We start from the raw sequence: 25,944 nt of genomic DNA on the forward strand, positions 1-25,944 counted from the left end.
TCAAAAAAGAGACTCTAAAGGCCCACGATTTCTGTTCTTGTTTCTAAAGTTACAAAATAAATAAACAAAACAAAAACAAACCATAGACTGTAGCCCAGTGCAAGTCGTAGGTATTAAAATAATATCAAAAAGCTGACGCTAAATTATTGTTTATAAATAAGTGTAACAAAAAAATCATTTCCAAACCAAGCTAACAGGCCTCGGCCTAGGCCGCAGGCCCCGGGGGAACGAGCTCCCGCGAACGCCGCCGTGCACCGCGCCCGGAGCCCGCGCCAGCCTGAGGCGGGGACGGGCCGGGCGAGGCCGCTTGAGGCAGGGCGGGACCCGGGAACGGGCCCTCGGAACGGAACTCCCGGCCCCGCACTCCCGGCCCCAGGGGGCGGCCCCACGCCGGCGCGGCGGGCACCGAGCCACGATCAGTTCCGGTGAGGCCGAGGGCGCCGGCGGGGCCGGAGGCGGGTCCCGGGGAGGATCCCGGGGCGGTCCCACCGCCGCCCGGCCGCGCTTCCGTGCGCCGCGCCCCGTCATGCACGGCGGGCGGATGCGCCGCCATTTTTGCGCTCCCTCTGCCGTGCAGTGACAATAACAACCCGGCCGGGCCGTCCCCCCTCAGGGAGCGCGGGCACAGGCGGAGAGGGGGGAGCGGGGCCCGAGCGGAGCGGCCGCGGGGCGGAGCGGGAGGCCTGTGGGGCGAGGGGCTGGAGCCGAGGCGAGGGAGAGCCGCGCTCAGCCCTCCCCGCTGCTGCTCGGCGGAGACGAGGCGGCCGGAGCAGGAGGGGAGCGCAAGGAGAAGCCGGGGGAGCGGGCAGCCGTGGGGAGTTCTGCTGCTGGAGAGGAGAATTGGAAGGAACTGGTGGGCGGCAGGAACGGAAACGCTCCGCTGGGAAGGGAGTAAAAGCAGCGACAAACTACGAGAAGAACCAAAGTAATAAAGAAAAGGGGAAGAGGAGATAAAGTGATTCCTCCGATAAAGAACGCGAAGAAGAAGGAATACGGAAGGACTCCACTGATGAGAAGGAGGAGTTGAAAGACCCCCCCCCCCCCCAGAGACAGCAAACAGAGACTGACTCTAAAACTCTCCCCCTCTCTTTGTCACACCACAAGGATTTGATGCCCCTCAGCCTGTTCACTTCTGTGTGTTCATGTTTCCCACAGGTTTCTCTTCCCCCAACCCCCCAGCTGCAGCCCAGGAGGTCAGACCTGCCACTGATGGTAACACTAGCAGCAGCTCCTCCTGCAAGAAGAGAAAGCTAAATAACAGCAGCAACAGTAATTCCGAAAAAGAAGAATTTGATTCCATTTCCTCCTGCACCTCTTCTCCTTCCAAAAACACCTCCTCATCATCTTCCTCTGTCATCACCACTTCCTCGTGCTCCTCCTCAGGGGTTGCTTCCTCCAACCATCACCTCCAGAAGAAGCTGCGCTTTGAGGACTCCGTGGATTTTATTGGACTCGATGTGAAGATGGCTGAAGAGTCTTCTTCCTCCTCCTCTCCTGCTGCCTCTTCTCAGCAGCAGCACCAGCAACAGCTTAAAAATAAAAGCCTTTTAATTTCGTCAGTGGCTGTGGGGCACCATGCAAATGGCCTGACCAAAGCTGCCTCCTCTACTGTTTCCAGTTTCGCCAACAGTAAACCTGGCTCTGCCAAGAAATTAGTGATCAAGAACTTTAAAGGTAACAGGCCATAATTTGTCACAACCTGTGGGGAGCTGACACTCTATTTTGTGTTTTGTTTTCAGCCTGAAAACCCAAATAGCCCCAGGTTTTGCGGGAATTGCTTTTCTGTGGTGAACATTTCTATGTTTATGTAAAGGGGAATCATGATTTCTGATGTGTGCTTGCCTGGCCATGTACACATCCTGAGCTACACTTTGCTGCTTGGAATTATTTTTCAGATTCCCCTCGTTCTGTCGCTTGAGAAGGCCTTAATTTGTATGTTAGGTGTAAGGTTTTACTGCCTAAGTGTGTAAATCGCCTTTGCTTAAACTTTGAACGTTTGATACCTCTTTTCTAGTAATTCTGATTCAGAGCTCAGTGTATATTTTAGCCCAGTTTATGATAAGTCTTTGCATAGAATGTGTTTTGTTTTTTTTAAATTGGCCTTGAATCTGCATGTCTTATCTCTATCCATGTTGTCTGTTTATAGGATAATCTTCCTGTGCTTAGTTTTAAATGTTGAAACTAAGGTGATTATCGGGCTATTATGGTGGATTTCCTTTCTGGTTTCCCCACTTGCCTTTAAAGTAGATAGTTCAGATTTTTGCAGAGTTTTTTCCTTGTAATGGAAAGCTGTAATTTTTAATTGTAGTATCTGTTCTCTGTCTTAGCTTATTCTTACTTTACAAGTTTACAGTATTTTATAAATTCTCTCCAAACATGTGTTTGAGATTTTTTAGTAATGTTAGTAGAGACCAAGGTGAAGTAGAGAAATTAAACTTTTCTGATGTGATGCTGCTTTATTTTCTAGTAAACAAAACTACAAATAGGTAGGCAGAAGGCTTAGTTAAAATGCTGCCATTTTTTCATTTTTTCCCTATAAAGATGAGGCTATCATGGGCTTTTCTTATTTCCTGCTTCTTGCTGGCTTCCAAAATAGTCCACTACCTTGCTTTCCTGGGTTGTTTCTTTCTCCTCATGCGTTTCAGTTTGTGGAGGGGTAAAAGATATTACCGATATGAAAATTAATTTTGAAATACACAGTTGACACAAATCTTCTGTAGGCATATTGCATTAGGTAAGGATTAGTTTTGCAGGAATTCATGATCACACTGTAACTCTTTGCTTTAAGGTTCCAGTTCTCAAAAATGTTCTCCGCCCATCAAAGCATCATCATTTAATTTGAATGATTATTTTAAAATACAAAACTATGATGCATTATAGGCTGCACTGTTATCTTTAAGGGAAGTTAACCTCTCACGTTTAAAATACCTGTTAAATGTCATGGATTGCACGGTGCTGTGATCATCACTGATTATGAATTGGTATTTGAACCACTTGCTTAAAAAGGATGTCTTGGTATTCTGACAGCCTTGCTTTTTATTTACTCTCATATGCTAAACTGAATAATAATATTAAGATTTTTGTCTTTATCATAGTGTGACAGCAATAACATCCTTTACAACTTAAATAACTTCCTAAAATCCATAACCTTGGTGTTGACTGCTGAGCAGCACAGTCAGGAGTTGCTAGTGAAAATAGGCAAGTCCATAGTCAGTTGTCTCTAGATCCAGATCAGGCAGCTAATGTTGGGATATTGCCAAAATTGTAGGCAAATGATTGGAAGAACAAAATAATTACTTCTCTCTGGTACTTATTTCTATGGAAATCATAAAGCTTTAAAATTTGTTTTTTACTTTCAGGTGTGTAAAAGTCAATTTTAATAGAGTATAAAATCTGGGCCAGTTTCACCTGTTGATAGCATGGATGTGCGTGTGTCATCTTCCTCCTCAGATTTTCTTCTGTCTTCTCCGTTTAGGAATGTCCTGATTAGAACAAAAATGGTCACTTTAGGTAGTTACAAGAACATAAAATTTTTAAATAGTTCTTATATTCTGAGGTGTGACTTAGGGAATATCTTAGCATGTTGTAAATGCTTTAGTCTTACCGAAGTTGCTGCAAAGCAGGGGCATCTGTAGAAAAGAGCCAGAAAAATTAATGGAGAGGGTCAGATCTGGAGCTGTTTGAACATTAAAAGAGGCTTAACTCTAAAAAATATCCTCTGGCCAAACCCAAGAGAGATATAAATGGATTCCTTTAAAATTGGAAGGTTTTCCTTGGGACCACAAAGCCTATACAATAATTACAGTGTTTCCATGAGTGTTTCTTGAGGAGTTCTTTCCAGATGTTAATATGGAGTAGAATTAATGAGCAGTAAATGAAAAGCAGAGATGCACATGACTGTGTATTTTTAATGCATCATTTTTGCCTTTTATGTTACTTTCTTTTGTCTCTGCTGTCCTAGCAATGAGAGTATAAGGAAGGTATAGATCATTCTTGCTGGTTTTAGCCCTTCTTGAGCTGCTCAGGCCCAAGATTGTAGGATTGTGATTTTTGTAAACCACAGGTACTGTTTGGGCTACAAGTGCTGTGGTGTGTATATGAAGAGCAATGCTGAATTTCTTCAATATGTTACTCTTTCAAATGTGAATAAGATACTGCTTTTACACAAATGCTTTCTTTCCATGTAAGTATAAAATGAAAGCTGGACCATCAGCGCATACCTCTTTCCCCTCAAAGCTACATCTTTTTCATTTCTGTAAAAGGTTCTGCTTTATCTAAATACATTCTCAAACTTTATATCATTTATTTTAAAGATAAACCCAAATTGCCTGAAAACTACACAGATGAAACCTGGCAAAAACTGAAAGAAGCTGTAGAAGCTATCCAGAACAGTACTTCAATTAAGTACAATTTAGAAGAGCTCTATCAGGTAAGTGCATTAAGTAAAAATAATGGATTAGGGCTTTTCTGTTTTGTTCTCAGATTTCTTTGCTTAAAACACTTGATGTGGTGGTAAGAATATGGCATTTTGCTTGATAGCTGATTTTGTCATTGAAAAACTTGTCACTAAATAGTTTCTTCATTTTACAATCATGAGTTAAAATTTCTCAAGATCTAACACTGACCTCAGATATTTTTTTATTTGCCTCAACAAAACCCAAGGTATGGTTTCCCTTGCAGCAATTCATGAGAATTAAGTAAGGCAAGGAGCTATAGTCTATTTTCTGTCTAGGGGATTTTGGTGTTTATCTGCTAAAGGAGAAATGTGAAATCCTCAAATATTGGTGTTTAAGAATAAGGTGATTTATATTAAAATATAATTTCTTTTCTGAAGAAAGTATCTGTTCACAATCAAGTATCACAAATCACTTAAAAAACTGAAACTTTCTGTTGACTTATATTAGGTAAATAGAACACAATTTTTCCTTCATGAATTGTATTATTTTGGTTTGATTGTAATTTTCAGGCATTGCCACATTATTTTTTTTTTCTAACAATTGAAAATCCAACTTTATTGCCAGCAACAGCTCTGATTGTGTTTTCTTAAATACTTGAGGAAGTGATCAGATTGAACTGCATTTCCTAATGTATTTTTATAAGCTCCACTTCTGCTTTTTTAGCTGAGTGTTCTGGGGAGATTTCCCCCTGCTTACCTTTTCCCTACTAACGTCACTTGTGGTTTTAGCAGCATAGCAATGGTGCTGCTTTAGCTGGGTATTAGGAAGCACTTGAACTTTTTACTCTACTTCTAAAGCCTTTATTACCTCGTTAGTTGTTTAATTTGTTCCTCTCTGTGTGTATATAGCCTTCTCACCATTATTTTTAGTGTCTCTTCTTCCCCTGCCCTCCTCTTTTCAACAAAAGGTGCATTTGTATATGAGGAAAAATTCCTGTTTGTACAAGGCTTGGGGACAGATTTAAGGAAGACTTAATTGCTGTTCTTCAGTCCACAGCATTCTTAAGATCACTAGTTTTTTGTAATGTTCAATTAATTAACTAAAAATACTGCTTTTTTAACAGTTTGTCAGAATAATAGATAGTTTTGTTATTTTTGCAAAACTTGGTGGATGTGATAGCAAATTACAGCCAATTTTACTGGGTGGTATTGTAAATTACTTACTGTAGACTGAATAACGGTGCAAATAACTGTTAATTAAGTGCTTGAAGGCTATCCAAAATTGTTAAAAAATAGAGTTCTGTTGAAATACTTGCTTCTGTTTAAAAGTGTTGCTTAAATTTCTGCCCAGTCTTACCACAAGCTTCATTTAATGTTGCTTGTGATGATAAAACAAAAAATAAGCTTTTTTGTTTTAAATCTCAGTGATTCAATATTGTTATTACTTTGGTACTTCTCAGTGAAATAGAGTGCAATCAAATATGATTTTTTTTAAAATAAAAATCTAAAAATAAATGTCTTGATTTAAAAATAGTAATAGGAATCACTAGTGTTTTTAGATGCTAACTAAACTAATGTCATTTCTGAACAGCTGCTTGGTAAAAGGATCTGATCCCAAATATGCCTTGGCAGACACCATTATCCAACATAGAGGGGAATTATAAAAGAGTCTGCAAAAGTTCTGCTGCATACCTCAAAAGAAGACAATTCTTTTTTTAATGGAGTTAAACTTCTTGTGTTTGCTTTAACGCTTGTCTGTGCTAGAAAAATCCCACTGGGCAAACATTTTGAAGCTTTATTTCTTTGTAGGACCTGAGCTTGGTAAACAAAATTATTCCTGTCCTTGAGTGGCTGAAGTGCTACAGAATTGAATGCTTCTTACATAGAATAATTTTCCTTATATTAGTGCCTTAAAGTAGAGATCTATGTCTTTGGTACCTGATACACAGCTAATTTTTTTTTTAAATCAATCAGAGTTAAGTGCTTCAGGAAAGTTCTGATTTTCTCTCATCAGAGTTGTGTTCAGTTCTTTTTCCTTGCCAAACAAACCCAGGTGTGGATGCTGCAGTTAAAAGGAAAAAAAAAACCCAGAAAACCACATATAACTGCATATGTGTTACACAAAGGAAATAGGGAAATAGGGCTCTTCAGATTTTCTCACCATCGTTAGGGCACAGATTCCCTGAAAAGAAACAGTTTTTTCCACTAATTCAGAACAAGATAATTTTGTGAACTAGAGGCCCTAAAGTTTTCACATGTATTGATGTTGATACATTTACATACAATCAGTATTGCCTAGCCCTAGTAATTAAGCAAAACATAATATTGCAATAGGGGGTTATTCTCTTAAAAATTAAAGTATTTCTGTGCATGTCATCAACAAAGATGCAGAAGTTTTGTACTTTGTTCAAACACCCAGTCATAGCAGACATGTTTAACATTTTGGAATTTTTGATAGACAAATGTAAAAGCTGAGCTTTATATGAACACTCCATAAAAGTAGGTGTATGTTAATACATGCTTATTTCACTAACAGTTGATTGTATGCATTTGTCCATCTACAGTGCAGAAGCTAATTTTTTTTAAGGATTTAGAGCAGCAGTACTTGTTTGACAGACAGCAGTTGTAACAGTGTTGGGATGAGGTGACTGGAAGTTCAGGACAGAGGCTGCTGCTGTCCTGAGGTAGTGGGTTGAAGCAAGAGTAGCAGCGGTTCTGCAGGTGACAGGCAAGTTCCATCCAAAACATTCACCTTCCCAGCTCTCTTTGACTTCTCCAAAGTGGAAGAAATTAAGAAACCTAGGAGGGTTGCACTTGCTGAAGTTCTAATCAGGCTCTTCAAGCTGAGTGTTTTCCATCCCCTTGTTCTACTGAATCAAGTATCAGGTTATATCCTGGTTTCTTGCTGCCTGTACCTGGTTGTCCAATAGCAGAAGAGAGTTGAGCAGTGCTCATAACCTCCTCTGAGCTGTGAACTATAGAACACATTTTCCTATCACTTTATTCTATGTTTGGTGTTTCTTAAGTGTTGAGGCTGAGAGTCAAACCTGTTGCTATTTCCAAATATTAAGATATGTATACTTGGGTGATCATTTTGGCTTTCCTTACAGTCTTCATTCAGACCTGTTTTGGTTAATTGGCACATTCACTCTCTTGCTATACCTGTTTACTTCTGACACTAAGCTCGTGCAAGTTTGGGGAGTTTTGCGGTTATTGTGTGGGATGGTTTTGTTGTGGGATTTTGGTTTTCATGGAGGTTTAGTTTGTGTTTGGTTGATGTTTTTTTTAACTCCTGTGTGTGCTAGAGCCAGTATTAGATGTAGTGCACTTGCACTCAGAATGATTCCTGTTGATATCCTGGAATGGACCAAAGAACTCTTGTTTAGCTATTTTGATTGTTGCTGTGCTTTTAGTGGTGAGTGCTGAAAAGAGAAATTTGTGTTAGATTTGCAGCAAGTCTGCTTCCATTTGGACTGTTGGGGAATTTCAGCGTAATAGCATAGATCTCCTCTGTGCACTTTGAGCTATGCAGTCCCTCCCCAGTTGCCTGCAGGTGCTGGGGAACAAACTTTACCTTCCAGTCCTTTTTTTCCCCAAGGAGTTGGTTGTACTAGCAACTGAAGTCTTTTGCAATAAGTAAATAATAGCACAAAGCATTAATTGAAAATCAAATATGCTTCTCCTCTAGCTTCTACAGGTGTTTTACAGAATAATCACTTACTGTGTCTTTCACCAGCCTGCAAAGAGTTAAAGTTGTTTAGTAGCTTTAGAATTCTGGGCAATGGGTATGAATTTCAGAAGTCTTGAGATACACTAATGAACTTAAGAATGATTGTTTGCTTGATCAGTCTCCAAGACATAGGCCCATTAAATTTCTTTTCACTTCTTACTGCGAGCACAGTGGTAATTCTTCTAATACTTGATGAGATCTAGAAATCTGGGATTGTCACTGTCAATGTAGTCATGCTACTAATATTCAGGATTATAATTAAACTTATTCAGGCAGGGAGTTGGTGGATGGATAGATAAGATAGATAACATATGTATATATATATATGTACTTTTGGGGATGAGGGAAGCTTAATCAAGGAAAGGACTGCAAAAGGAAATTAATCTGGCAGTGCTTTTCCATTAATATCAGTGTGACTTGCAGAGCACAGCAGTTAATAAAATTAATACCTTAAGTGACTGCTTTGAGGTATGAAGCCCAGCAAGCTACTGGAAGATATGAAAGTACCATCCTTGTTTTTAGAGATGCCAGTCCTGCAGTTCCATGTGAGAGATTGACACTCCAGCTAAATTGATAGTCTGTGAGCTGTTCAGGGCATGGCCTGCCTTTATCTTGTGCCATGTCTGACTCTGGTGTTTTGCATGCAGCAGTTAAGTGTGTTAAAAGCTGTGGGAAGCAGAATTCTTGTCTGGGAAGGGGTGTCCCCCTTTCTTGTAAAATCACATGTAAGAATATAGCTAGATTTCTTTGTTTCTCTTTTTCTTTACTTCAGGCTGTTGAAAATCTCTGCTCCTACAAGATCTCTGCAAATTTGTACAAACAACTGAGGCAGATCTGTGAAGACCACATTAAAGCACAAATTCACCAATTCAGAGAATATCCTTTTCTTAGGTGTTGACAAGCCAAAATTGTTTTACCTGCAAGTATATAGTGATGGATTTCTTTGACTAGTTCATGACATTAGGCCATGGTAATTTGAATTCCTAGGTTTTGTGTAATTGGTTTTGCTTTGATTTCTTTGTGGGACCTAGGAGAACACTACTGGTTCCTTTATGCCTGTAACCATTGAAAAGTTTCTGAGAAAGTTTCACTTGTATTTCTGAAACACTTTGACATCTTACAGAAATTTGTGTTAGATTTGCAGCAAGGCTTAAAAAGCCTTTATTGGCTGTATTATGTCAGTGTTTTTTGTATTGAACTTGCCAAGCTTAGATAAAAGTGAAAAGTCATCCAACAAGTAGCTGTTGGGTTTTTTTGGAAAAGTAATGGTGATGTGGCAGCATGTCAGGTTCTGAGGATCAGGATGTTTTATTTTCAGAAGTATGGAGTTGCATCAGGTTGACATCCTGTGACGTGGATATTAATTAGTACCAGAACTATGCAGTGAGCTGAATAAAAGATATATTTGAAGGACAGAATTTATTTCTTAAGGTTAACTCTTAACATGAGCTGAAATTACAGTGTAGTGGTGAGCTCTTGCATGTATTGGTTTTTGAGGTATGGGGATATATCTAAGTTCCATTCCCCAGGGATGGGGATTAAACAAAATATTCAAAACTATTGAGATATTTTTTTAAAATTTGTTCAGATAATTTTGATTTCTCATTATTAACACAAAGACCCTCATTAAAAAATAAAAAATAAATGTGTTGCAAGGAATTACCTGGTTCTGAGAGTAGGTGAGTTTGCTGTGCTCTCTGCTAAGTGTCTTTAAAAAATAATAAAGTTGGTTAATTTCATTGCTTACACCATCTATTAATCATGAGTTTCTTAATGATTTCTTCACGGATTCATTGGATAGTGTCCTTTTTCTGAAGAAAATAGACAAATGTTGGCAAGATCACTGCAGACAAATGGTAAGTTTGTCTTTTTAAGGAAAATCAGTTGCTTTGTCAGCCTGTTTTGCTTAACTTTGGAGTTTTTTTTTTCCAAACTTCTGTATGGTCTTAAATTTATGTAAGGTTTCTTTGTGATATACAGCTCACAAATATGCATCTACATTGTTAGAAATCAAGCCTTGGAAATACTTGCCTGTAGTGTAATTCTTGGCATATGGGTCTGATCTTGGACACACACACCCCCCTAACTCCTCATTGTCAGTTTTATGCAAAACTTTCTCCTTTATACCTATTTTTAAAGGAGCTGTTCTGTTATACAAAAATATGCAAAATGTCACATTGAGCACCTTGCAGGAATTGGCAGAAGATGTTAAATAAATCAGCAGTGTCCAAGAAAGAATTTTCTGAAACTGATTGGTGGGATTTCTTGTTGTTGTTGAGCATAATTGGTGTTGCTCTTCAGTTTCAAGAGTAAAATGATTGTGGCTGTTTTATTCCTTCTTGTGACAGATTATGATTAGAAGTATCTTTCTATTCTTGGATCGAACTTATGTACTTCAGAATTCAATGCTGCCATCTATCTGGTAAGGGCACAAAGAATTAAATTATTTGTGGGGCAGAAATAAAATTATTTGGGCGTGTATTTTAACTATTGCTTATATATTGCTGATTTTCAGATGGATTTTTTTCAATATAAACCTCATAGTGACCTGTAAATTACATGGTGAATGCATGAGTGCTTGTTGAAAAGAAAGACTTCTAATTTATTTGCCATAAATTATAGGATTGTTCTGGAATAGCTGTGATGCCAAATTTCAGTGAAGTTGATATCAGCCTCCAGCTTGCACAGTTAAAGGAAGGGGTCTGGTCAACAATTGAAGTGCAAGGGTGTGGGGTGCCCAGTAAGTGCCTTAGCAGGCACAGTATTTCAAGTTGGAAAGAGTTACTTAAAATAAAAGCAAGATAGGCTTTTTTGGACTTCAACTTCTGCTCTTCATATTATTAATTATTACTATATGCCTTATGTTCTTTAGTACCTGAATTACTTTGCAAGAAATTGATGGAGGGCCTGACTTTTCCTAAGACTGACCATACCCATAGTTCCAAATTCATGGAAGGTTTTAACTGGGACAGTCATTGCAGAGATCCTTGTCTGTCACATAACTGAGTTCTTCTAAGCTGTGCCTAAGAATTAGAGATGAGTAAGTGATGCACAAAAAAGGAATATTGTCCAACACCATAACCATAGAATTGGAACCCAGGGTGATATTTTTTTCTCATGAAGGCTGGTGTTCCAACATCCTGTCAACCAACTGAAAAATAAAGATGTTGCAAAAGTTACATGGTTATTTAGGAAAAATATCTGCATTGGTGTTTAAAATTTGTAGCTTCATGTTGGTGCAGTGTCATGGTTTATTCTAGTGTTCATATATTTGTTCATCCTGAGTGATTTGGAGGCAGAGGAATGAGGAATTGAAAGAATGCTGGTATTGGCCTCTCTATTAGATCTAGATCATGTTTTAATAAGAGATATCTGGGGTTTACTCTTAAACAATTTATTCAGCAGTCTTTGCTTTCTTTGTAGGGATATGGGACTAGAATTGTTCAGAACTCATATAATCAGTGATCAGAAGGTTCAGAACAAAACTATTGATGGCATTCTTCTGCTGATCGAGAGGGAAAGAAATGGTGAGGCTATCGACAGGAGTTTGCTGCGAAGCCTTCTGAGCATGCTTTCTGACTTGCAGGTGAGTAAACCTGTTTCATCTGTAAACCAGGAAATAGCTCAAATTCTTACTTAGTGCTCAGGAAGCTTTACCCTGGGTTGCTGTCATGTTGTTTCCCCAGATTTATCAGGACTCTTTCGAACATAGATTCTTGGAAGAGACTAATCGCCTGTATGCAGCAGAGGGACAGAGGCTTATGCAGGAACGAGAGGTATTTTGGATGTTTAACAATATTTGTTGTGCCTAATGTCAAAGCACGTGTCAGGGAGTAGAAATAATATTCTCCTGCCTTGGGGTACAAGGCAGAAATGTGACCTTTGTTTTATAGTATTCTGAAAAAGGAAATGCACGTGCAGTTGCCTTCACTCGCAGTGCCAATGATTTTTGCTTAAAGCTGGAGCTGCTACTTCTGTCAGACCAGTACTGTCTCTCTTTTTCCCTTCTTGTTGTTTGTTTTCTTTAACATACAAAACTACTCTGGCATTTTCAGGTTCCAGAATATCTTCACCATGTCAACAAGCGCTTGGAAGAAGAAGCAGACAGAATAATCACTTATTTAGATCAGAGCACACAGTAAGTGCAATCTCTCTTTGCCTGGTGGTGTGAGAGTAAGCTGGTGGTATGATTGCACACAGTAAGTGCAGTCTCTCTTTGCCTGGTGGTATGAGCTGTTTGGCTCCTCTTCTGTTGAGGGCCATTTAAGTAGCTGCAATTTATTCCTGTTATTGACTGACCATCAAATGCTTTTCACTTCCCACGGTTCCATGTTTACAATGAAGCACTGTTTTGGCTCACACAGCTGATAGCCTTTTCTTCTAAGTCACTGTTATTTTGGCATAAATGTTGTTAAGTATTTGCTTGAAGAAGAAAAGGCTGCCTCTCCCAGCCCAGATGTCTCTTTCCTGCTGAAATGTAATTAATCGACTGTTGTCCTACTTGAAAATGGTAAGACTCAGCATAGATTATTCTTAAGCTAAAACCTCTAAATATTTGCAAAAAATATTTGCAAATGGAGTCTGGGAAGTTATTGAATAATGTCATTCTTCAATCTTTTCTACTTAGAGGCAGGATTTTCTCCAACACAGTCAGGCGGAGGCCTTCTAACATAGAGCTACAGCTGTTGTGTCTGAGAGAAAATGTAGGTCACTGATATCAAGACCTTTCTGAGAAAGAGGTGTTTTATTGCTACTGTCATACGTTTTGATTTCCTTCCTCTTTCAGCTGTTAAAAGCATTTAGTGTGTTTAGTGGCTTCCTTCTTCCATGCCACTATTAGTGGCCAATTCCCTGTTTTGTTTTAATACCTCTTGACTTGAGGTCTGTTTTTATTTCTCCTTGGTTTGTCTCCCAAGACATGAATGTCCTCCCACAACACAGGATTAGGCATATTATTTGATGAATTTTCCCCAGCTTCTTCACTGATGGAATCATTGTCCAGCTGCCTACAGGTCATGTACAACAGGCTTATTGTGTGAATTAAAATCATCAGTCAGCAAACAGAAAAAAAATATTGTTTACTGGGGAGAAAAAGGATAAATATGTGTATAATCATTTTAGGTCTTTGGCCACAGATAATTAGAGCACTCCCAATGATAATGTAATTAACATAATCTCAAAAGAAGGATTTAAAACTGTCAGTAATGGAAAAAGGAAAAGTAATTCTAAACATTTCTTCTGTAGGAAGCCACTAATTGCTACTGTAGAAAAGCAACTTCTAGGTGAACATTTAACAGCCATTCTTCAGAAAGGTAATCTTTCTTCTTTATAGAAATGTTTTTAATTACTGCTTCGGGGCTTTCAGTTCCTGCTGAAAGAAAGCAATGGATTCAGGCATTGGGGGAGGACAAACTGCATCATTCCTTAACTCCCTTTGCTCCTCAGTTCCCAAAATAGCACTGGCCATTCTCCTGGTTGGAGATAAGGGGACACTGTGGTGTCTTCTGGTAACACAGCAAAGCACAAGGAAAATTAGAACAGGAGACTCAAGCTCAATGTGTTAAGTGGCATTTTGAAGACTTGGAGGTAAAGAAAGGAGAACACTTTGAATTATTGCTGTAACAGAAAAGGGAGATACTGAGTGCTTGCTGCTGATAAAAAGCAGCTTGTTTTAAAAATGTAGTATAATTTGAGCTATGGAATACATTGCCTCAGTTCTACAATAGTCTCTGTGGAGTCAAGTGACCCTCTGTTGATCTCAGAAGTAATCTGGAAATACAAACAGATGCAGCAAGAGTTCAATAATAAACAATCAGGTCCTTAGCAGCCAGATTCTGATTGAAACAGGCATGTGAGCAGCTTCCTGCACATGTGTAACAAACTCTTCATTGAGTAGAGTATCAGTGTTACCCATCTATATTATTAGAACCTTGCTGTAGAGCATCAGACCTTCTCCTGAAAGTTAGAAAGTGAATGGTGAAGATACTTCTTGAAGCTGATTGCCTTCAAGCATCTGTAAGATTTATTTTACAGCTGGAGTTGAGAATCAGAGCTGTCTTCCCAAGGAACTTTTCCTACAGATCAGTACAGTGCAAACTTTTCAAATCTTTAGGCAGTAGTAAAGCAGAAGTAAGCAAAGATGTTGTGATAAGATTGTTATGTAAAGTACATGTATCCTAAGTGCAATAAAATCATGTGCAGTAATAAGATTTTTAAGGGTTCAGCCAGATATTTTGTGTTTCACTGTTAAATCAGGTACTTTAAAATAAAATAAAAACAAACAAAAAACACACCGCTAATGGTTTGATTTTAAAAAATTGATTAAAAATACTATTTTTGAAGAGGCCTCACTGTAGTAATAAGCTGTGCTTTCTTTGGGTCACTCTGGTTTTAATTTCTATTGAAATTCTCACATTTGCAGGTCTAAATCACCTTCTTGATGAAAACCGAATTCAAGACCTGTCTCTTCTGTATCAGTTATTCAGTCGTGTGAGAGGTGGAGTTCAGGTTCTCTTGCAGCACTGGATTGAATACATAAAGGTACTGTTCCTAGAACTCTGGAACAGATAGCACTGTTGTATCAGTGGGGTTTATACACAGACACTTGTGTCATCTCTGTAAACTACTGCATTTTTCTAAAAACTGCTTAAATTTGCTTATAAACATGTATTTAATAGACAGCTTTTGAAACATCCCAGGAAAGGTACAGTAACTGTTCTAGCTCTATTGAAGAAAACAGTGAACATTCAGTTGAATTATTGAACTCCAAATAAATTTGGATTTTATAATCTTGATTATAGTTAGTTTGTGGGACAGCCATATTTCTGCAGTAGTTATTTGGGTAATGGCAGAATGTTTGTTTTCATACTAATAAAATTTCCTGTGAGAATGAGTGGTAGTTAAGTTACCAATCAGTTGAGGTTCAAAAAGCACTTGAATATCAGTTAGGACGACTCATTTTATTTCTTAGTGAAAATGTCACAGAAAATATGGTTGTTGTGAAAGAAGGCTTTGGAGTGGCATAAGAGTACTATTAAATAAAACTTAATTTAGTGGGAGCATTACATGTGTAAAACCTGAGCATAGAGATGATTAAAAAGGGTGTGTTAATTTGTCATGCAAAACTTCATTTCTTCAGACAGAAGTTTTGAATCCATTCAATTTTTAATCAGTTGGTTTTGAATCAATATGCAAGGCCTAGGGATGATTATATAGTAAATACTTCATAATACAGTAATACATAATAAAGTAATACTTTTGTTGTTAGTGAAACTAATATGGGTACCAGAAACAGCACATTAAAAATGTAATTTAAGATATTATAAGTCTTGTCATTTAAATTAATTACTCAGGGTAATTGAAAGATGTGTTTTATTTTGCAGGCATTTGGTAGCACCATAGTAATTAATCCTGAAAAAGACAAAACTATGGTCCAAGAACTTCTTGATTTTAAAGACAAAGTTGACCATATTATTGATGTTTGCTTTCTCAAGAATGAGAAGTTTGTAAATGCCATGAAAGAAGCCTTTGAAACATTCATTAACAAAAGACCAAATAAGCCAGCTGAACTCATAGGTATTTTTCTTCAATTTCTTTCATGTGAGAATTTGGGTGCTGAGTTGCTGATGCACTTACAGATGGGATATGCTGGAATTGTGTGTTAATACATGCACAGTGCACAACAGACTGGGGATCTGCCGTGCCACCTGATGCAAGGGAACTGTTTGGGAGGGTAGCATCAAACATTAAAAGCAAACTGATCATCACTTAACTGGCTAGGCTATAAAAAAGTGCAGAACATCAGAATATGGGCATTACAGCAATTGGCTGGTGTCCAGACATGAGAATACTGCTAATAATAACACTTTTTCAGAAGCTTACATAACTGTGCCACCAGCACATGTGCACAGAGCTGTTAGGGGTTTAATATGTGAAGGGAAGAGAGCTGAGGATGCACTGAACCTCTCATGGTGTGGGGACAGAGTCTCTGGTTTGCAAAGAATGTTACTTACAGATTTGTGCATTAAATGCCTGGTACTCTGCACTTTGGAATCACTTCCCCACACAGTGAGTAATACCTTTGCAATTGGTTCTGCTGTTAGGCTTGTGGAGTGATACTTTCTGCCCTCCTTTTTTGTGTTAATTCCCTAACTGTAATGTGCTTACCAGCCCATTTGAAATTAAAACAAACAATCTAGTTTGATTGAAAGTGGAAATTAAAACAAAATAATGATATGCTAGAGAAATTCAGCAGTATAGTCAACACATTTAAATAACTGATTTACATATTTTCATCTGATCTTTTTGCTTCTATTACAGCCATGTCAATCTGCAACAGCAGTGACTTTACTTTGAGATCACAACATAAACCAAAATTTTTTTTTCGTAGGCAAATGTTTTTAGTTAAGATGCAGTCATTGCTTATCTGAACAAAGATACTAGGCTATAATAGCCTTTTTTATAGCCTCTATGAAAATGTATCAAGGTAGCTGTTATGAGGCTGATAGAAAGTGATTTCAGGATCCTTTCTATTTTCAAGATTTCATAATACTAGATTTAGAAGTTTTCGTTTCACTGTGGTATTAAGCATGTGCTAAACTCAATTCTTCAACACTCTTTTAGCTAAATATGTAGATTCAAAGCTTCGTGCAGGCAACAAAGAAGCTACTGATGAAGAACTTGAAAAAATGCTGGATAAAATTATGATCATATTTAGATTCATATATGGTAAGTATTGGGGTTTTTTTTGTGGGCATACAGCTGTTTAACCAGTAACATAAAGGTACTTTGAAATTATTTTTGCAGTCTGGTTACATTTTCAGGTGTTTGTTCTCTGTGGATATGATTTGTTGGTTTAGTGCTGTTTAACTACTTTGCCTGTCAAATTGCAAATAACAAAAGCTGTGGAAATCTTCATATGAAGGCCCTTTTTGTTTTTCTGAGCTTTGAATTGGGTCTTTCATAGGTAATGTTTGTTTAAAACCAGCAGTGCTTTCTGATCACTTTCAAATCTCATCTCTTACAGGAAAAGATGTCTTTGAGGCCTTTTATAAAAAGGATCTAGCAAAGAGACTATTAGTTGGGAAGAGTGCATCAGTAGATGCTGAAAAATCTATGCTTTCCAAACTCAAACATGGTAAATATCTATCTGTCATTTCTATCCATCAGCTTTCTTTTAAAAGTAGTTGTTTTAACAAGCCTTCACAGAAGTGCTGTTGGTATTTCCCCTTTCCATGAGGGCAAAAGCCTCTGTGCAGGTCCTGAATGACTGGTGGGTTTTGAGGAGATTAATTTGCTTTTAGTTTTGTAGCTTTGTAATTGTAACAGGAAAAACCAAAACTCAGGAACGTAGAAGTGCACAGTGTATCTTGGCTTGTGGGATAGAGTTGAGGTTCCCTGCTGAGTAAATCCGTGATGTGCTCAGAGAAAAGATTACTTCCAATTGTTATTCACTGCCAGCTAGTCCTTCTCTAGTCTGGTCTTCATTGTTTCACTGGATGGAGCCTTTGGGTGGTAAGGGTAAGATTTTTAGAGCTTGATCTTGTTCTGCCATCAGGAGACAGTTTGAAAGGCAGCTGATAGGGATTAGAATTGTCATCTGAGTGACCAGTGGCCACCATAGTCAAAGGAATGAACAGTCAGGTCCATGTGGAAAAACAACTGGGTTGCAAAATAGCTGCCATATCAAAACATCTTCCTTTTTCTTGGTTGTAATCTTATTCTGTTCCTTAATTAGAATCCAGGTCTTTATGTAAGAAAATCTGGTGAAAAACATCATCTTGCTTAGAAGTACATTCTGGCACTTAGAATAACTACTCTGAGGTGTTGAAAATAAACAGATTAATTTCTAATATTTACATTTTCTCTTTTATAGAATGTGGAGCTGCTTTCACCAGCAAACTTGAAGGAATGTTTAAAGATATGGAGCTTTCAAAAGACATAATGATACAATTCAAACAGGTACTGAGGGAAAGCCCTGTCTGTCCTGTCTGTGCTTTTGAAAATTTTACTGAATTTATTAAAGGTTTTTCCTGAGCAAAAAAACTGAGACAAGCTTCTTCAAACAAATAACCCACAGCAATAAGAGAATTGTAAACTTACTAAACATTTTAGCACCAGCTCTAAGACATTTTTAACACCACTGTATTCTGATGCCTGGATTGGAAGTTTTCGCACATTTAGTTCTGGTGATTTTGTGATGTTTTGATTACAAACAATTTTTAACATTCTTTCCTCCATTCACACTTAATTAGATCTTCACCTCAGCCTGCTAAAACACTATATTTGCTGTTTTCTTCCTGTATGGAAGCGCCTTTTGGACTTCAGAGAAGTTCTTACCTTAATTTTCTTGTATGTAACTTGCAGTGTATACAACAAACACTTCATGTGGTCACTTGTCTTTTCTGCTCTTGCAATGCCTGTTCTAACTTTTCAGTTCTACCTGAAATATGTATAATTAACATAGCTCTATTTCAATTTATTTTGTTTCTCTTTGCAGTATATGCAAAATCAGAATGTCCCTGGCAACATTGAGCTAACAGTGAATATTCTGACTATGGGTTATTGGCCAACCTACGTGCCTATGGAGGTCCACCTGCCCCCAGAGGTAATGAACATCATGGGTTATGCAAGTATTGGCCAGTCAGAAATGCAACTTGGGATCCACTGACACTTGGTTTTCAATATGCATAGAGAGGGAAATGCAAAATTCATCTTTTTAACATGAAATTTGTTTTCTTGCAATTCCCTTTATCATTCTAAGCCTTGATTTAAGGCTTAATTGATTGTGGAGGAGGGAAGGATGCTTTTAAAGTAGAAATTGTGTTTCAGTGTTTTGGGGTTTTTCTTTCTTTAGATGGTAAAACTGCAGGAGATTTTCAAGACCTTTTATTTAGGAAAACACAGTGGTAGGAAACTTCAGTGGCAGTCAACACTAGGACACTGTGTACTAAAAGCAGAATTTAAAGAGGTGAGTCTATTGTTTCTATTGCTCCTGTTGTGTTGTTGATTCCAAGTCTGGGTTGTACCTTAGGGATATATGGGGAAGCTTTTTTGTGCTGTAATGGAAAACTAAATACTGTTTTTGCAATTACTTTTAACCTCCTGCTATCTTTTCTAGATATTGGTAGTTTCTGAACTACCAGAGTTGGTAGTTTCTGAAACAGATGTGTTAATGTCTAAGAACATGCACCCAGTTTCTGTATTGGTGGAGAAAGAAAAGCCTGTTGGGGAAAATATCCACTGGTTTTAGCTCCAGATTAAAAAATGGCCCTCATTTTTATAGTGGGGAGAAAAAAAAAGGGGCCTTACTTCATCTGATAGCGTTAAGGACCGTCACAGGAAGCTTTTCACTACTGAAATAAAAAAAAATTCTGGATTGGACAAGAACACAACTGTTTTGAAAGGGTTTCTAGTTATTCCCCTTCACCATATCTTCATGGACACAAGATTTTCTCATGAAATATAAATGCTTACCACTTAAATTTTCAGAAAAAGTTAATGGTAAAACAAGTATTATCAAACTTGATTGTTTCAAATATTCTATGGTTCTTTATACTGTGTTCCTTAAACTAATGTTTGTGTTAGATTTTGACTTAAAGGTCTTCCAAATTGTAATTTTAAGCACTCAGTGCTTTAAGACTTTTCTGGAGTCATCTGATGCATATCTTGGGTGAGTTTTGTCCCTGGATAGAATAGTCCAGCCTTGTGGCCTCAAGCTTGTGCTGCATTTCATAGTAAATAAAAGTGACCAATAACTTCTATTCTTCCATACTCTCAAGTGAATAAAATAACATCCTGTTAGTGAAATAACTGACATACAAGAGTGACTTATTTCTCATGTTCTCCTCATTCCTTTCCCTCCACCACCCAGAAAAAACAGCCTGGTGATGTCTGTTTATTTCCCTTGTGACAGGGCAAAAAAGAACTTCAGGTCTCCTTGTTCCAGACACTGGTGCTGCTTATGTTTAATGAAGGAGAGGAGTTCAGTTTAGAGGAGATAAAGCAAGCCACTGGGATAGGTTGGTATCGAAAACAACTGAGTACTTCCAAGTGTTCTTACTAAAAAAACCTAAACAACTTGTTTCTGCTTTAGAGGATGGAGAGCTGAGAAGGACACTTCAATCTCTGGCTTGTGGCAAAGCCAGAGTACTGACTAAAAGCCCCAAAGGCAAAGATGTGGAAGATGGTGATAAATTCACATGTAATGATGATTTCAGACATAAGCTCTTCAGGATAAAAATCAACCAAATTCAGATGAAAGAAACGGTATATTTTTTTTTAATCCTCTGGGGTTAGATCCTTGGGTTAAGAGCTTTGTTGCCTGCCCTTTTACAAGCTTTTTTCCTCCTGGTTGTCATGTACATACTGATATCTCTGTCAGAGTTACATGTGTAATTTGGATGGCAGCACATACCTAACAGTGGTGATTTAAATGTGTGCCTCTGTACTAAGACACCAGTGATGCTGGATGTCTCTAAGAAATGTTAAGAGAAGTTCCAATTCTGAAATGCTCTTTTTGCCCTTTATCATTCCATGGAGTTTTACTGACTGTTTGTGAGTGTGGAAAATTCCCTGTGGACTTGTTTCTCTGACAGCCACACAATGTAAAATCTGAGCAAAGGTTTTAAATCTTTGTACAAGTGTGTTTTTCAATAGACAATCAGGCTTCGTATTTGCAAAGGCTTTATGTCAGGTATTTGACAGCAAGCATTTCACTGTCTTACACTGAGAATTGTCTTGGACACAGAATTGTTTTGACAGTGCTGGTATTCTCATTAAAACTCTTGTAAATGGGTCCTTCAGGTGGAGGAACAGGCAAGCACTACAGAGAGGGTGTTCCAGGACCGGCAGTACCAGATCGATGCCGCCATTGTGCGCATCATGAAGATGCGCAAGACGCTGAGTCACAACCTGCTCGTGTCAGAGGTCTACAACCAGCTGAAATTCCCAGTCAAGGTGCTGTGCTGATTTTTTTACTTCTAAAACTTTTAGTTCTTTTTATCTTCCTTGGCCTGCCCTCAGTTGAACAGTGCTTCTGCATCTTTTTAGTATTAGAAAGGACAAATACTCACTTTCAGGAATTTTTAAAGTGCCAGCTGTTGTTACTAAAACGTATTTTCAAAGGATTTCAGCCCTGGCGTTTGTTAGCAGTAAGGGAGCAGCTGGCTGTCCTTGGATGCTGGTGTTCCGCTGTTTGCAGTGCTCTGGCAAGGCATTCTTGGGCAAAGGAGAAAATGCTTCAGATCTCAAAACCAATTCTGCATTACAATATTAACTTGGTTGATACTTTTGAAGTACAGTGATTTTTTTCTGGATGGATTATACTGCTTAATATATATACACATATCTATAGGAATAAAAATAAAATATTGGTGAATGTCTCAAAGCTGAAGAAGCCCACAGTTGCAATATAAAATGACTGGCTTATTGTGTACAAATGGAAATGGGTTTTCAAACAGACAGTGATGCATTGTTGGAATTCAAATATATGGTGCTTTCTGTCAATGGAATTGTAAAACAAAAGGTCCTGCTATTTCATTCCATTGTATTACCACATTGAGTACCTGCAGGTCTGTAATTATTGCATAAACTGCAGTTGAGCTTTGTAAGATCACAGTAGATCTTTTAAATAATTTTCCTCACTTGTTATCATGAGGCATTTTTATAAAGTTCCTCACCCAACAAAATCACAGGGCACACAAACTATTGCACAACTCATTTGCTTCAAGAGGAAACGAAACTTGTACTTTTACTGGCTAAAAGTCAGAAATAGAAACACTTTGGTACATGATGCACAAACTGCACTTCTTTAGAGTTCAGTTCAAACAGCAGCAAATATCTTTCCTTTCTGTAAAAATTTGTTTAGCTGTAGGTGATGAGCTAACTTTGTAACTTTCGCTTCTATCAGTTATACATTGCAGACTTTAGAAGCTCTGATACTTTAAAGGACTTTTTTAAAGTGGGATTTCTGTTTCCTCAGCCATCTCAAACGATATAGATATTTGGCTCAAGTGGAAAGAAAGAACCAAGAAGCATTGACTGCAAAGTAATAATGCTGACATGTGCTTTATTTTACAGCCTGCTGACCTTAAGAAGAGAATAGAATCCTTGATTGACAGGGACTACATGGAAAGAGATAAAGAAAACCCAAATCAGTACAACTATATTGCATAAACATATGTTGGCCTTTGTTTTACTGCACACTTGGTGTCCCACACAGTTGCCAGTGGATAAACTAGCCTCTTGATCCTGTTAATTGACTTTTTATACTACCGATGATTGAATGAAAGCAGTGTAATGGAAAAGTATAGTAGAGTGGACTTCTTTCAGTGGTTAACATGCCCATTTAAAGAGTAATATTTACATTTTAAGAAGAATGCTGTTGAACTCTTTGCATGTTATTTAGTAAGATGTGCAGAAAGCTGAAAGAAAGTACCTGGTCTTTCTGATTCCATTTGTCTCTGGGTCTGAAGAGGAGTCCCTTGATATATGACAGATCTTTCACATCTTTAAATGGAAACAGAAGGTTCATTAATATAAGAAAATAGCCTTTAAAATGCTTAAACTGCATGCAAACTTTTAATTTACTGTACAGAATGCATTTCAGTTATACATACCATTGGTTTGGTTGATGCCCACACTTGGATTTTTTTCTGTTGGGGGGGGAAATGGGGAATAAGCCAAGCTATGCTTATTGCTGATCTAATGGAAAATATTCTTGGTTGCAATTAAGACAAAATGGTGCCATTATAAAAGGATGTATAAAGTTTGCAGTGTGGACATATATACTGTATATACAAACACCATTCTTAAATAACTGCTACAACAAAACAAGTTCAGATTAGACTTATATGGCTTGCCTATGAGACTTGGTGTTCACCTTTGGGAATTCTAAGCATAAAACAGCCATAATGGAAGAAGTGACAGTTTTTACTAGTCATGGGTAGGAGGCCTTCACCTCTTGGCAGCAATACTCTAGAATAAAGAGAATCTATTAACAGATGAAAAGCCACACTGTTATTGTGGTAAAGCTGTAAGAACAGAAATTGCAAGTGGATTTTAATACTTGTTTTGCTTTGCAACATTCTAAACTTGAACTAACCTCAAGGTTTAGACAGGGCAGCTCTTCTAAGACTGCCCTGCTTTGGATTGCTTTAACTTAAAGCTTTAAGAACTCAGCCCTAGAGCCTAGCAGGCCTCCTAGAACCCAGAAGCCTACCTCTCATATAGTAAGTTAAGTATTGCTACAAGGCATCTAAAATATATTTTCTTAGATGACCAGAGAGCATTCTTTGCATCTTTATAAGACATGGGAGAGTAAGTCACTTGAATGTAGAGCTTTGTTTCAACAAAATACATTTTTTATTGCTTATAGCAGTATGTGCCAGGAATATATGGAAAAAAAAAGGTGTCAGCAGAAAAGGAACTCCTCCACGTACCAGTTCTTCCTTACCCAGCCAGGCTTTATACCTATGATCAGCTGTGTTGCAGAGCACAATGAAAAACCTCATCCTCTTTCAGGCACTGATAGTCCTGGGGAATACCAGATATCTCTTGAAAGCAAGATGTTACTTTTGTTTAATGGCAGTATAACTTAACTCTCTATGACTAACTTCTATCACTGTGATCCCACATTCAGGGGTGTGCATGTGTGAGAGTGTGTGTGTGTTTTCTATCTGACACATCCCATCCTTAGTGCTTTTTTTTATCTACTGTTTAATTCCATATATTCTCCAGCCATGTTTTCTCTCAGGCTCTTTTGTATGCAGTCCTCAGCTGACAGATGAAACAAATGTGGGTGGTATTTTTCCTACTAAATTATTTGCAGTCACCCTCAACTAACAGCTTTTTGTGATGTGCAGAAAAGCTACCTTGCCCCTTGACACTATTGCAGCACAACCACTGGTAGACATCCAGGGCCACCCCTGCCTCTGTGAGACAAATACTGACAGTAGAGTTATGTGGGAAGAACCGTGAAGACTCCTCCTGCAAATCTTCAAGTATTAGCTCAAATAGAGATCCACTGGGGAGGAAAGAATGCCTCCCCCCATAAAAAATACATATGTGTTTCACATTCAATGTTCCTTTTCTTGTATGTGTTTTGTATCTTCAGCCAATAAAAGATTCCTTTTAAAGAGAAATGGAGAAGAAGTATAAGACTTAACTCTTTGGGAGACAGGAGCTGATGCATTGAGCTGGTTCCATTCAGTCTGTTGTAGCATATAAATCTTACACCACTACATGTGCAAACACCCATTGTGGCAAAACCCTCCCTCATTTTACACAAGTGTCACATTCAGTCAAACAAACTGCGGAGGACTGTAGGTTTATTTCATTTTTATCCTGTCTAATGCAGAAAATATTATACAGAAAATGTCCTCAAATCTCATCAGAATTCACAATCTGAGGCAGACCCTAAGCGCAATCCAGTTAAAGCAACCCAAAGAATGGACTTTGAGAACCCTGGCTAGACCAGGAGAGGGGTGAGCGAGGGGAGGGGAGAAGGCTTCTCTTGTAGCTTCATGGGTTTTCCCCAAGAACTTGTTCATCTCTTCTGCTAAGGTCTCGCTCATTCCTGGTTAATGACAAAGCTGCAGCCAAGATTTGTCATCGTACAACTCCGCAAATTCTTGCTGGGATCATGTGCCTGCTTATTGAGCCATATATATCTCTGTAAGAAAAAACTGAAATGGGCTTGGACCACAACTCATCTGGCTAGAACACAGCTTGTCTTTTTGGCCACACATTTTTAATCTTGAATCTTGCATGCAGTTTATAGCACCTTGTTCATAAGAAATTGCAGTTTATTCTTAGAAATATATATATTTTAGGTTTTTTAATCTTTATACCCATAAATGGACTATTTTTTTGTCTTGGCTGGTTTCAAAAGTGACCATTTTGTTTAAATGCTGTAATTGCAAATGTGTTGTAAACGTTGTTTTGTTCTATAGTTTACACAAAGGTGCCAAAGTAAATAGTTAATTAAAAAAAAAAAAAAAACCTAGCAAATTGTTAAGTTGCTGTAGCTGTTCTTCATATTTTGGTCTCAGCTTTTTTTTTTTTTTTTTTTTTTTTTTTTTTTTTTTTTTTTTTTTTTTTGTCAGCCTTTCATTTTTTCCCAGACATATCATTTGCCCTAATGCTTTCTTTTAAAACAAAAAAAAAAAAAGTGCATCTAAAAAAATGTTCAAATACCACTCTTTTTTTAGTGCTCTCATATAGTAGGAAGAACATTTTCTTTGAAACGTTACACTAAAATTGTAAGAGTACAGCAGCATTCAAAAATGTAATATACTTTTTGTATAACAGTCTTGAGAGTGTGTCTGGAGTGGGGGGGAAAAACTAACCCTGTTACTTTTCAGAAGCCTCTTCCCTCAGCTACCAGAATATGAAAATGTGCTTTTTCACAGCATCAAAAACTTATAGTTTATGCAGACTTGCAAACAGGGCATGTATCACCGTTGCATCCTTCGATGCAAAAAGCAGCAAAACCTTTTTTATGTTTCATAAGTCTGATATGGGTACAGAGAGTCTTTCTTAAGTTGGTAAATAATGTAAATACATGTCCTTTCAGAGAGTGAGTCTGTTATCTAGGTATTTTGTGTCATTTAATAAATATTAAACAGTTTTGTGTTGATAAACTCTTGTGTGTAAAATGCCTTCTTACTCCAAGTTCTGTATGTTGGGCTTACTAATGTTTATGGCTTCTTTAAATTCTTTAGCTTGTGCTTTGATAGCAAAATACTTGTCTGCTACTTAAATATAATAAGTAGTTCCTTATTCATTCAGTCATTAAAATCCCTTGAGTTTTCTAAGT

General features: G+C 37.9%; 1 protein-coding gene and 1 long non-coding RNA gene across 4 annotated transcripts; one reads left to right on the forward strand and one right to left on the reverse strand.

Annotated features, from left to right (window-relative positions):
* The first annotated feature begins 722 nt into the window (after positions 1-722).
* Positions 723-25,942, forward strand: CUL4B (cullin 4B). Of its 3 annotated transcripts, none has more exons than XM_053955684.1 (20): positions 728-1,674; positions 4,314-4,429; positions 8,899-9,017; positions 9,928-9,982; positions 10,475-10,548; positions 11,550-11,712; positions 11,813-11,902; positions 12,182-12,264; positions 13,371-13,438; positions 14,548-14,666; positions 15,509-15,701; positions 16,749-16,853; positions 17,152-17,262; positions 18,001-18,086; positions 18,625-18,732; positions 18,982-19,095; positions 20,041-20,146; positions 20,221-20,393; positions 20,931-21,083; positions 22,206-25,942. In XM_053955684.1, exons 1-20 carry the CDS (start codon positions 1,143-1,145, stop codon positions 22,299-22,301), a joined length of 2,664 nt encoding a protein of 887 aa, XP_053811659.1. In that variant the 5' UTR covers positions 728-1,142; the 3' UTR covers positions 22,302-25,942. The 3 variants fall into 3 exon arrangements, 2 of the variants coding, with proteins under 2 accessions (XP_053811659.1, XP_053811658.1); XM_053955683.1 differs by having other exon boundaries at positions 8,899-9,002; positions 9,913-9,982; XR_008433421.1 differs by lacking the exons at positions 20,931-21,083; positions 22,206-25,942 and having other exon boundaries at positions 723-1,674; positions 8,899-9,002; positions 9,913-9,982; ... (1 more) ...; positions 20,051-20,146; positions 20,221-20,307.
* Positions 1,442-22,608, reverse strand: LOC128795149 (uncharacterized). The gene is made up of 3 exons (XR_008433422.1): positions 22,564-22,608; positions 3,409-3,482; positions 1,442-1,529 (listed from the first exon to the last, which is right to left on the reverse strand). It is a non-coding gene; the product is annotated as an uncharacterized LOC128795149 (long non-coding RNA).
* Positions 25,943-25,944: the final 2 nt, after the last annotated feature.

This window comes from Vidua chalybeata, chromosome 14 (genome assembly GCF_026979565.1).
Source record: "Vidua chalybeata isolate OUT-0048 chromosome 14, bVidCha1 merged haplotype, whole genome shotgun sequence".
In the NCBI taxonomy this organism is placed as follows: domain Eukaryota; kingdom Metazoa; phylum Chordata; class Aves; order Passeriformes; family Viduidae; genus Vidua; species Vidua chalybeata.

Excerpts from the sequence above, each read along its gene's own strand:
- CUL4B (XM_053955684.1), top strand. The coding sequence starts at position 1,143 with ATGTTTCCCACAGGTTTCTCTTCCCCCAACCCCCCAGCTGCAGCCCAG. Across the intron at positions 9,983-10,474 it reads AAGATCACTGCAGACAAATG|ATTATGATTAGAAGTATCTT; the intron begins GTAAGTTTGTCT and ends TTCTTGTGACAG. Across the intron at positions 15,702-16,748 it reads TAAGCCAGCTGAACTCATAG|CTAAATATGTAGATTCAAAG; the intron begins GTATTTTTCTTC and ends ACACTCTTTTAG.